A 13,531-nucleotide genomic window follows, 5' to 3' on the forward strand; every position below is an offset into this window, starting at 1 on the left:
TGATTCACGCAAGCCAGACAAAAGCGATTTCCAGAGAGAGCTACTCGAAAGTCCTTTGACTGATTACTTTCAGATCCTAATCGTATTTTAGTGTTAAAGTGAAAATCTCTACTTGAAAAGATAAACCATTTGCGAAAGGAAAAAGAAATGTAAACTCGATGTTATTTTTAAAAAGTTATAACTAAATGATAATGATGTCTGGCAGTTATTCACGGACGTCTGATAATTTCGTCAGTTTGATAAATCGTGACAAGCTTACAGGAAAAACGTACTCAATAGTTTTTTAATTCGAAAAGATTCTTCAACATGTAGATTAATTTTTTGAAAAGACTTCAATTCATTAGGCTGTTTGAATTCTCTTTGTGTTTGCAAACAAATTGATAACAGCCTATCAAAAATCTATATTGCCAGAGAAACTTTAAAGATGAAACTTACATGTTCCATCCATCTTTTCTACATATGTTACTAATAGGTTTATTTTTAAACTGACATTTGGAAAATTTTGACTAATGGCTTAGCTAATTATCTAAACTGTTTGCAATACGAAGTTAATTAAAATAACCTGAAAATCATCCACCTAGCAACTCACGGATCTAAACGCTCAGCATGGAAATACATGCGACCTAACAAGCTGCAAAAGTATTCTTGTGCATTAAAAAAGTAACACATAAAGGGCCCTTATGATATCAAAAATCTTAATCCTGTTTTGTAAATATGTCTTACAGACCTTTTAGGGTGCGGTTTTAACTTTCTAATCTCCAACCCTTGTATTCTCATTGACTTTTTACACAGAACAGAGGGAAAAATGTAACAAATCTTATTGTCCTTAATGACGTCAACTTTCTTACTTTGACAATAGAGTGCTGAGCAAATATGATGAGGTTATTTTTATAAGGTTACATATAATACGGTTGTCAGAGCGGTCACATTACAGACATAAAATATGCTCTAACTATCGAAGAGAAAAGGAGAGGTCTTTCAGTATTGTTTTCATAATCAATAGCTTGATTTAATGCAAGCTGTAAAAGAGCAGAGATCGATATTTTTTATGAGTTTGATGTTAAAAAGGGAGCTTATTAAACGAGGTTTTGTTCTCGCGTAGAAGGTATACGACAAAATTCATAACATAACAGGTTGCGTCTAAGTATTGGATTAACATCAACCTGTAATATATAATTGAATCGCATGTTGCATACAACAAAAATAACATTATACTGATTTCGGATAATAATGTTTACATCTTACAGTATTACCGGACAATCAACATATCTATCGGACATTGCAGTGCACCTGTTTTTACAAACATCATTAAGTGTGTCAGAGATCCAAGACAAAATGACAAATGGTACTGACTCTGGTGGTGAGCTATTAGAGGAATATCAATCACCGTCAATACATGGTGGATGCACGTCGTTATCAAGGAGTTGTTCAGCTTATGAGGATCACGACTCCGGATTCAGCTACAGCACAGCAAGCTCGTTAAATGATTGTGGTAAGTGAGAATTTAGTTTTTGGTATTTTTTTTTCTCTGCAAAATATGAGGCTACATTGTGAACCCTTAAATAATAAGCAGGACACACCCTTTAATATAGAGACATTTTAATTGTTTTTGGTGTTTTTTGTTGTTGTTGTTGTTGCTTTTTGCAGTCAAAGTTATTCTGTTTTTGAGAATGAGTCAATAGGGTTTTACCAGGTGCAGTTTGAGAATATGGTTTTCTAAACGTGAAGGTGCAGGAAAAAGGTTTTTATCTTGGGTTTTTTCTTAAGGACACAACTTTCAATTTCAATTTATATGCGTGCAGTTTGTGAAACCTATTTTTAGTTTTTGATCCATCACTTTTTATTGATCAATCGTCTTACACTGAGGTGTAGTAGTTTACCAAAGAAAATGAATATTTGAAAGTTAATCGGATGAGTTTGTCTGCTTTATGAAGAATATCAGAGATTTGTTTGTTGTTCAGGACTTTCGTGAGAAATCTAGATAGATTATACTAGACAAAGTTTAACAGACAGAGTACTAGTAGATTAATGTTAAAAACACGGACCCGACACGAACCTGGTCAAGTCACTGTCAGGGAGAATGGTCTTGTTGAAAGATTAGATATAGCTTAGCTTTATCTTAATCAGGATAACCGTTTATTTAAAGGTTAAAATAAAGATGTGAAACTTTTGTTAATGTCAGGTTGGAAAGATTATAGCGTGTATTAAGCAGATTGAAAAGTTAAGCATTTCCGACATATGGATTAAGTAAAAGTTCTTGAACTTATCGTTTAAAGTAATCCCAGAAGTCATCCTGTCTCTGTGAAAATTGCCAAGAATTTTAAACATGGTTGAATTCTAGACCACGTAGCTATGAGTACACGTTTTTTCTTTTATTAGAACCTAGTTTATAAGAACATATAGGCTGAAATTCGTCGAAAAATTAAGAACATCTTAAGAACATGCCCAGCCTCAGTTTGGAAAAATGACAAGAAACTAAAATTTTTTCCTCTTTTTAAGCAGTTTTAACCGAATTTAGGGGTGGATCTTCAAAATTCGAGAGTCAAATATTGTCCAAATTTTGCCAAATTTAAGTGCTCTTTATTTTGTATCATATTGTCTATTTAGAGTAGTCTGAAAAATTAAGAACGCATTTAAGAACATTTTTAGGCTGAAAATTGCTAAAAAAAATAAGCACATCCTCAATAGGCTCAGCCAAATTTTAGGTGTTCTAATACAAAAAAAAACGTGTAGAGTTTAAAGAAAGTTGTAATACAGATTTCATAATTTCTCGATACAAATTATTCAAATTCTCCGTCATATACAAAAATGGGATGCAAAATTAAATTATGTTGTAATTGTATTAGAAGGCGCAGTCTAATAAGGCTTTCAATACATCATGCACTGCTGTGATTCATATTAAAATGAAAAGAAAAGGCATGATGATAATCCATAAAGTATGTAATGAAAATAGTATCTGATGGTGTATTGGGGGTTCCATTTGCATAAGATGTGGTTATGAAATCCTGTAATTTGTAATATTAATTTGGGTAAAAGGTTACATAAAAATTGTTCCTTTGTCATACTGTATAAAATATCGCGTTTCACACAGCATGACCTCAAAAAATACGTCTTTCGATGATAAAATGTAATTTCACAAGGCCTTTGTAACCTGGACAGTAGACAAGCTGCGCCAACCTACCTATTTATCATAAGTCTTCCTCTTCGAGGTCCTTAACATTGTTAATAATAAAGTACGGGAATTCGATCTTATATTTCGCCTTGTGAAATAATTTTCGAAAAATTTAAAAGTTAAAACCACATTTATTACATAATGTGCCTAATGATCACAAGTATTGCAAGTCCAAAGTTCATTTATTATCAGCATGCTATTTTTCCACAGTGGAAAATACATCAAATTCCATCTTATTGATTGGGTGTAATGTTAATCCCCTTTGATAGTGATTGTGATTAATGCATGGAGATAATCAATTATAGTGAGACAGGAGGCATGAAAAATCATTTAAATTCATTCCACTATTCAAGCATTTTCTATTATCAATAAACTCCTAAGTAGATCCATTAGGATTCAAAATCTTAAAATAAAGTTACAGGGGTTTGTTAAACCACCCACTTTATAAAAGCACAAACAAATACAAACAGACGCTGTGAATCGAATTGAATCGATGTAGTCGAATTAATCGAACCGAATCAAATTTAGTCGTCTCAGTCAATGTGTATTTTGTTCGATTTTTGTTCGATGATCATTAATAATCAAACCAATCAAATCAAAAATCGTGATAATAAATTTGATCGAGTTTGAAGTCCTACGACAATCGGAATTACGTTTGACTTGGTCGATTCGGCTTCGTTCGATTACCATTGACTAGACAGAATATTTTAAAAGATCAAGGTGTGAACAGGAGCAAAACGATTTACATCAAATGTATTATGTACTTGCTTCAAATGTTTATGAGGAACGCAAGACTAGAATTCAAGTTTCTTTAGAGGTATCGTGCATCCTACACATAAAATTGAGTCTATTTTAGCGTTCTATAATAAGATTCTTGTATACACAAAATCACCGTTCCCAACTTTAAACAATGACCTTGAACTTTAGAGTGTAACCTTTTCCTGACCACAATACAAGGCACAAAGGGTGACAAATACGTCAAAAAGGGGAAAAGAGGAAGTGCCCGGCCTTAGTTTCATGGCAATAGATCGCGTGATTTTTCACGCGATTGTCTTTTGTAAAATATACTGGATAAACATCAAGGTAAAATTAAACTGCAAACAATGTCGACCTCCCATTAAAAAAAAACCCACAAGTTTTTAGAGTTTAAGTTTCTTTGTATTCAAACTTTTTGTAAGCACTCAAACTCAATCAAAAGTACCGTTTGCCATAGATAGATAGCAAGTTATTTAGATACAATTGGATGTTTCTTATTTTCAAGAAGCAAAGTGAAAGAAGGAACAAAGAATTTGTGAGGATAGGAATCAAAAACCTGTACTATATATTGGGATGAGTAGAGAAAAACTTTTTCTGAGAGTTCTTACAAAAAAATTGAATCAGCATGATTTTAGAGCATGAGAAATAATCACGTGGATTTCTGTAACAAAGATGGTAGATTGGTTGTTTCAAAACAATAGAATTCTATTGACGTCAGCTAATGACTTGCCTAACGACGGCATATTTTTTCTTGCATTCCAATTTCAAAGACAAACAGAAAAAAACATGAGAGGTTCGATTGTCTATGTCGTTATAGTTAATTGTCTCCAGGGAGATATGCTATTGTTTGAATTACTTAGTTTAAAATAAATATTTTTTCTTTGTGCTATTGGTAATAGCTTTTCCTCAGTGCCCTTGCACTAGGCTATGAAAATAATGGTATAAGCTTTACATGGTATAGATTTTTGATTTTGAGAGTTCAAGGATAGTTCTCAAGAATAGCTTACTCCATGTGCAATTGACTATCTTTGGTATTGGTGAAGCATTGGTGTAGAACTTGTTTACTTTATATTGTGGAAGATCGTAAATATTGAACCAAACCAAGAAGCAAACTAGCTCAAACCAAAAAAGTAATTATACTCTTTTCTAAATTTTTCTTTTTAAGCTATTTCGGGACCATATTGGACATACCAATATGGAGAAATAGAATGTCCGTAAATGAAGGCTTTATTGATTGAATTAAATTTGTCTTTTCGCCCTTCTTTTTTGGTAAAAATATAAATATAATATAATATCTTGAATACTCATGGTGACCTGGAAGAAACTTTCTTGAGCTCAATAGAGTGTACATAGTGATGATTGATGGAAAGTTTATAAAAGGATATAATAATGTTTCGGCTGACGTTTTGAAGTACAGGACATCAATTAGGAAGTGAACTAAATATAACAGTAAGAGAGAGAAGAGAGTGAGATATCCATGGTAATGAGAAACAGTGTGAAACTCTGTAAAAACTTGTTGATAGTTTGTTTACTTTACTTTTGCTGTCCTGAGAAATTTGGTGACATACTCCTGATTTTTTAGTGACCTGTCATTTTCGGTTTTTTTGGTGGTGTAATCACTCTATCTTTCAGTCACCTAGGTTATTATCTCCAAAGAACTTTACACACGTGAAGGCATTTTTTCTTTGCTCCTGATTCAAAGTGTTTACCTAATCAAAAGTAAATTATATTTGGGAGCTTCGTGATGAAAAAACCTCCTTACTCGCCTCCTTACTTAAGCGATCGATCATATACCCGATTTGAACTCATTTCAGGATATTTGCGTTATTGTCTCATACGAGTAGGTCATTTGAACACATTTTACACCCCTGTGTCACAGACCCGGTGGACCCCTCGCCCCGGTGGAAAAAAAGGCCAAAAAATCGTCCCCGGTGGAAAAAATGCCCTACATTTTCAACCCCACTGGGAAATTGCCCTATGATTCTATCCCCATTGAAAATTGAATGGAAAAAATTGGACTCCAAAACCATCCCCACTGGAATTTTTGAGCTGGAAACAATAGATTTTCTATCCCCATTGGGATTTCGATAGAAATTTTCATCCCCACTGAGGGAAAAGGTTCCACCGGGGCACTGAGACAGGGGTGTAATTTTAGATATTTGACCTAAACAAGATTTTTTGGGAGGTATCAAAAGTTACTTCCTGAATTCCTGACATCATCAAAGGCTTTCTTTATAATATGCCCACATACAGGATTTCAAATCTGTCAACACAAAATACACTTTAAACAAAAAAAGTTGTGAAATTTATGCCAATGTTAACCTGTGCCTTTTCAAAACATTTAAAACATGGTATCGAATGCAAATAAAAATGTTCTAACTTCTGACGTCAGAGTATCTCTGGTATGACTCGTGATTTGAGGATGCATTCATTTTTTGTTTTGTTGATTTTGTTCTATGGTATCCATATATCTTTATGTTTACGAGTTTTCTATCATTTTGGATAACGACAAGGTCAAAACAGGAGTTCGAATGAGGTTTTTCAAAAATAATATATGTCTCTGATTTCAAGTCGGTAATATAAAAGTAAGTTAGACCTTTCTTTTTCTTCATTTAAGTTGCTGATTTAAGTGAAAAGTTAACTTAAAGATATTGGTTTAAACCATGGAGACTGGTGGCTTCGAGCAATGGTTTATCGTATTTCTTTCATCACAGTAAACCCTTTACAACAATTTAGACAAGAAAGAGTTGCAAGCAGTGACAAACAACGAGAAAAAAATAGACATAAGACTCAGAGGAGCAGAGTGGACAGACAATATTAGAAACGAGAAAGCAAAGTAGATACACGGTGCGAGTCGAAAGAATAAGTGTAAGCGTATATTCGCGTTGGATTTGCCGATTAAAACGATTAAATAATGGGAAAACATGCTTATACGATCATAGCGCGTGAAAAAAACAAGGTTTGAAGGAAAAAATGATATTAGTGTTATTGTAATGATTCTTAATCATAAACGATAATCTAAAGTTTTGACAAGCCGTTGAATTCTGTTTATTTAGATCATAGTGAATCGCTTTAGAGGCAGATTTACTTAATGAAAATATGAGAAAAAAAGGAGCGACTATGGGACAGACTATCATTTTGACTGTGTCTTTATCGCTGTCCCCTTTTTGTGTTTGCGCGTGAGGTGCTTTGAGGTGCTTTTGTTTATTGCTTGCGCTACATGGTGTTTTTATGACCAAAATTTGTATTTTTTTATGAATGGGAAATTTTGCTTTTGACAAAGAGTGATTTGTTTGTAAGAAGAAAATTTCACATGATCAAAAAATTGTTTTTGAGACATTGAATTTGAATTTGTTGCTGTGGTGATTTTGTTTTCTTGATCATGATAGATATGAGAAATTGTTGGAAAGAAGAACTTGACTTATTTGTTGTACGCAAAAATTCCATTGAAAAGGGTATCTACTTAAACTTACTTTTCGTGTTATCCAGGCTTGATATTTAATACTAATTATGGTCCACGCAATGAAATTGAAAGTTGGGAACCAATGAATATAGAGTCTAAGGAAGCGCGACCAAACATTTTTACTTTGCAAAAAAATGGGCGTAGGCCCTGCTAATAATGGTTTTCTTGAAAAGAAAAAGAACACTAAAGTGACTTTATTCAGCATTTAAATTATAACTCTCTCAAAGACAGTTTAAAAACACATAGTTACAGCAATCTGTAGTGTCTTTGCCAGGAAAGCTACATTGTAATAAAAAAAATTTGTCGAGACAGGGTGTGTCCAAGCAGATGTTCAGTAGGATACGCCTCAGTCCACCTTTAAAGGAAATACAATTGACCTTCTCTGAAATAGGCGAAAGAGGAAAAATGAAGTTCGATTAGCAATATGCAAACAATATTTAAGCTAGCATCCAGGATGGCTTTTAAAGGGCTGTAAAATGATCAAATGACATCATTAGGAAGTCGTAAAATCGCATCCTGGAATATGAAATGTTATTTGCTAAACAGAAGGCGGTAATTATTTAAAAAATGTCAATATAGGAGAACTGTTCATATCAGTCAAGTATGCTTTTCTACTCAACAGTATTAAGTTCTTTTTTATATCAAATTTCATGAATTATTTTCTTTGTTTTTTACAGTGGCACCTCACACTTCATGTGATTCAACAATCGATGGATGCGATATAATGAACCCTAAAGATGTCGAGCAGAATCTATCATGCTACGCTGACAGTACTGAACACGAGACGACGTTACAATCGTTAAATCCAATCTCTCAAGAGGTGTCGGGTAATGATACAGACCCAGATAACGTTTCATCGAATTATTATTTCACGTCGGACGATGAAGGTTATTGCTGTAGTAACTATGATGCCGACGACGAGGACATTTACCGACAATCACCGAGAGACGAGGAAAACAATAACCGAGTACCGAGTCTTGCCGAGGATGATGACGACGACTCTTTATTTTGTTTTCGCATTAAATCCGACCATACCATTTACACAATAAATGATGCTATGGAGATTTTAAAACAACGACCAAAATTAACCGATCGTTTGTATTGTCAAGAAGATAGCGACGACTGTTTCCGAGAATCAGAGTACGACGTCATCGATACCGACGATTCTGATAATGCTGATATTGTTGAAGTGATCAATGGTACGACCAATAATCCGGATACTTCAAGAATCGAAATAAAAGTTCGAGCACATACATTAAACGATGAAGGACGTCTTATTGAAGTTAAAACTACTCCTGTTCGAGACAAAAATAAACTCAAAATCGGTAAAGTCAGATCGTTACCCGGTATCCGTTTTCCAATCCGAAACGGGAAATCTAAATGTTATCGCTCAACATCAGAAATATCATTAGTTTCAGCAAAAAGTCAGCAAAAACTCGATACAGTTTACGATGAACTTATTTTAAAAGAAAGTTACCTAACGACATGTACTACTCCAACAAAGTCACACCGCTCGGAATCTTCTGATGCTGATTACCTTACAACAATAAATCGCTGTTACAGCGCAGACAGTCAAATAGATACAAATATAGAAACTCAAACAGAAGACACTGCACCTACCAAATTCTTTTCAATGCTTAAGTTGAATAGCAAAAAACGTAAAAAAACTATACAACGCTTAGAGTTTCAAACACAAGATCATTCTTCTAAAGGACGTTTTCAAGTAACTACAGTTGACGAAGTTGCAACTCCAGAAAATGAAGTCAAATTTACACTTGGTGGAAAACACTCCTTACTAACATCAAGTACAACAGATGAAAAACAATTAGTTAATGGCAGCTTGAAAATGCATAATCGTGATCTCTTTGAACATTGCTTTTTAAAATCATACGAAATCCTTTAAATTTCAACTGCCGATTATTTTAAAACTTTTATGTTATATTTTATCGAACAATATATACGATATGTTGCTGGAACCTTCATTAATGTTTGCTGGTCAAAACTTTTAATACAATTATTTCTAAAAAAAAGATTTGTATATAATGTCAAATTTGTTTACAAAATCGAAAGTCATTAAGAATCTTCGATCTGACAGTAAACTTTAACCCATGAACAAACAATAAGTTAAATCAAGCCAAGGTCCTACAATTTAACAAATCTTACTTACCCTTTTTCAGTAGCTGGTCTATTGTAGAAAGGGCTCGGTCTTTTTATTTTAAAATAAGGCCTCAAGGCTTGAGGACGAAAATGTTTGTTTTGGATAAAAGTTAATAGTCAAAAATATTTTACATCCATTAATTTTATTAGTCAAAAACCATAAAATCTAATTTTAAAAACGTTTTATTTTATATATTTTAATTTATCAATTTCCTTCTCGCCACACTAACTTTTATACCTTAACCAAACTTTGTACATAAATTTCTCATATATTATTTTTTAGATACGCCAATTAAAATTAAAATAACTTAAAAATTTCATGAAAAATAAATACTTTCTTGAATTTGGTTGGCCAACATACCTCCATCTCCTCGTTGAAAAGATAATTTTAAGCGAAACATTTTAAGATTTCAAAATTTTGAACATTTTTGAAACTGAAGATCTTTTTTTAATAGACCAAAAGTTTTGAATTTATTTTTAATTTAAAACTTGGAACTTCGTTGATTTCAAATATGTTTCCAAGATTTTCATACCTTTTTCAGAACAACAACCCTTTAAAGTAGGCTAAAAGTGGGTAAAATGTACCCATTTTGGAGGACTGTAACTTTTGTTTAGTAGAAACTATAAAAAATCTGAATACAGCGAGACCTTATTTTATAGTAAGTTTCAGACATATCCGCATTGACATTTATTCCTGTATCTATGAAGGACCACGAAGGAAAATTTGAAAAATCTTTTTATTCTTGAACGTTGAAGGAGCAGAATTGTGATCATTGGTCAAAAATCTGGAATCTATGAATTTTCAAAGAAAATCCTGACTAATAATCGATGAAAGATCTTTGAATTTTCTTTGAATCCATCAAAGTTTTTGTAGTTTTAAAGAAAAATATTAAGATTTTCGTTCAAAATAAAATTTGGTTTAGGACCTCCTGCAGTAATGTGTAAAGTATTACGAAATCCATGATTTTCATTCAGTGTCAAGTCTCAACAAAAACATATCTACTACAAAATAACAAACAACTAGGAAATAGTTCAAATTTTTTGTATAAAAAAATGTTTTGATTTGACGAAAAATTGTGAGAGTAAGTAGGGACCGCAATGATTTTTTCAAATTGTTTTTAGCGCATTGAAACCATGCTCATTGGAAAGAGCATCAAAAAAGAAAAAAAATGAGGGGTCATTCATCAAAATCGGCCAAGCCGTTCTCGAGATATGAAATTTTCTATCTCCTGAAAATGACCCTTTTTTTGGAACGATTTTCGAGGATTTTTGTAAAAATCATGGTTAAATAGGTTTAAAAGTGAAAATCCGGGGGTTATGTCGAAAAATACATTTTTTGCAATAACTTTACTTCTATTAATGCTATAACATTGAAACTTGGCACGAAGGTTCTCAAGACAAAGTTTTAATTTTTTATCAATTTTTTTTTCAAAATTCTCGTTTGCCGTACGAATGAATCGAAAATATCCTGTATGCCAGAGAGCTGGCAGATTGTCACTCTCCGTGGACTTTGAACTTTCGAATTGTAAACAAACACGCGCTCGACAATTCCAGAATTTCTCGAATACCAATAAACTTTGAGCCAAAAAAGACAGCAGAGCGCGGTTGAAAATGTTAATTTTTATTAACAAAGAATATGTAAAAAAGGTTGAAATTTCATATTATCTTTGTCTTAATGCCGGGGAGGACAGCTAAAGCCCTCAAAAGTGGCTTTTTCCCAGAAAAAACTGAATAATTTTTTGTAGGATTTGATTGGGTCAATGAGACAAAAAAAACAAACAGCGCTGATCTCTTCCAGTTCCAAAAATGTATAACATCATGGGGGTTTGAGGACGCGCTCACCTGTCTAAATCCAATTTTCTGTTGGTAGGTCGTCATTCAAAATTTTACAAAATTGCTCATATTTTCATAAAAAATAAAGTTATGGCCACCAAACTTTTACAGGACATTTATTTAATGATAAGAATGCTTCTAAAACTTATCCCATGGTTATAGGTGGTCTAAAACCTAAAAACAACATTTTGGTCGATTCCAACCATTTTACCCCCGTCTTTCGCGATCCCTAGAGTAAGTAATACAAATGTTTTAAGGGATTAGAAACCATTAATGGACCCAAAAAACAATAAATATTAGATTAGGAAGTCAACAAAAACTACTTTTAGACTGTGTCGTTAACTTTTCAGGAAAAGACACGTTTTTTCAACTACCCCTCAAATTCGAATCAAAATTTTACGTTCTTAAAAAAAATAGTTCCCTGGGAGGTTATTACCTTTATTGATCGACAGGGTGTTTAACTTAAGGGGAGCTCATAAGCTTTAAAAGGTATAATTTCCTATATGCCCACCCTTAGGCAAAAATGGATGCTTAGTATGTGCTGACGGAAACCATCAAAAGTTTAAACAAACTCGAGTTTTAGTCCCTCGAAAGGCTGGTTTTTGGAGAGATCCGGTCTGCACATATCCGATATTTCCCAACCATAGGACCCTCCACCGGGCCAGTTGCATGTTCCTTCTAACCCCAAGTTTGTCTTAGAAATACACACTTTTCGAGATAAATCAACAACGTTGCAAATGAAATAGTTATTTCAAATGACATTTTATACGTGAAATATGTTTTCCCATAAAAAGACCATTTTGAAAAATTTAATACAAAACCGTAAAGGTTTGCAAACATAAAATATGTCTGGTGGCGTTGCAAGATCTTGGATACAAGATCAATAATTACTTTGAAATTGGCTCGCAATAATTCCATGCATTTCGAGAAGAGCTTATCAAAATAATAATTAGAAACATATGCTAATCCCTCATGTAAATTTGTTCGATAATTGATTTGTTCTTAATTGTTTCGTTATTTTGAAAGATTAATTGATATTTCCGATTTTTTGAATTATGTTGTTTGAGTAAAGTTTGTGTAAAGCATTAGACTTTGCAATTGCGTTTTTGATAATAAACGTAAAAAAATCAAGAGCAGTGCCATAACTACATGAACAATTACAGACTCCAAATTTTTTTTTTTTTTGGTTGGATTTTTAGTATCGAAGAAAAGACTTTCACCAGGATCAAGAAACGGGGATTTCAGATTTATCAAATTTTACAATAAACAAAAAAGGTTCAAAGGATGGATGATAAAGAATTGAAATTCGAATACAGCGTTGTCAAATATCAATACCAATGCGCTCGTAACGATTTATGGAAACAGAAAAACACGCTTAAAAGACTAAAAATGGTTGAAGAAATTCGCAAAGAATCAACATCTAACAATAATTTTGTTGGTAGTTACGATTTAGCGAAAGATGAAGCGCAGAGAAAAGCTTTGAATCAAGAACTTGTCACCTTGCAGCAAAGACTTAGAAACTTGAATTCAGAGTTGAAAGGATTTGTTCGTCAACGCGATGCAATACAAGAACAAAACTTCAAAATGGAGGACCAAATTGATCGAATTTTATCTGATAGAGCTCTAAAAAGCCGTTCAAAATCAGTTCCAAGTTTCAAAAAGTCACTCTCTGAACCGAACGTCTTTAAGGCTAGCTCTTTAGGAACCTCGCCTACTAATCTAGGAGTTCCACAGCCAAGAGCTAGACTAGGATCTGCAGTAGTGGCTAACAGAAAGATGCAACTACCTTCCATAAAGACAACTATCAAATTGAAAATGAACTTAATGGCGCTGAGAAAAAAAGCGCAAATGAAAATCGAGGCCCGGAAAAATGGGGAGGATGGAAAAAATGACTTTATGCCATTCCCTAATTTAGCAACGCGTGGTTCGAGCAGGTTAAACCCGAGAAGAGGCTCTTTTAAAAACTGACGCATATTAAATTGACGCCACATTTATCCAGTAATGTTCAGAATGTCAAAGTGAATTTTATTCTGTTTAAATTACGGATTCAATATTACAAATCTTTTGATTAATGATATCCCCAATTGTCAGGTCAAAATTACTTGTCAGAACTCGATAGATTTTTTACATTCAAAATATCTTGTATTTGG

The 13,531-nt window shown here is 33.2% G+C and overlaps 1 protein-coding gene across 4 annotated transcripts in view; it reads left to right on the forward strand.

Moving 5' to 3' along the window:
- LOC136820233 (uncharacterized) overlaps nt 1-9,866 on the forward strand; it is a 47,740-nt gene extending 37,874 nt beyond the window's left edge. For all 4 annotated transcript variants that reach the window (XM_067076425.1, XM_067076421.1, XM_067076423.1 and 1 more), the window contains exons 5-6: nt 1,248-1,492; nt 8,069-9,866. In XM_067076425.1, the coding sequence (XP_066932526.1) occupies nt 1,248-1,492; nt 8,069-9,294 (1,471 nt within the window). In that variant the 3' untranslated portion in view covers nt 9,295-9,866. The remainder of the gene's footprint in view (nt 1-1,247; nt 1,493-8,068) is intronic.
- The last annotated feature ends 3,665 nt before the right edge of the window (nt 9,867-13,531 follow it).

The sequence above is a fragment of the Clytia hemisphaerica genome, unplaced genomic scaffold (assembly GCF_902728285.1).
Source record: "Clytia hemisphaerica strain Z4C2 unplaced genomic scaffold, Clytia hemisphaerica genome assembly, whole genome shotgun sequence".
Taxonomy (NCBI): Eukaryota; Metazoa; Cnidaria; class Hydrozoa; order Leptothecata; family Clytiidae; genus Clytia; species Clytia hemisphaerica.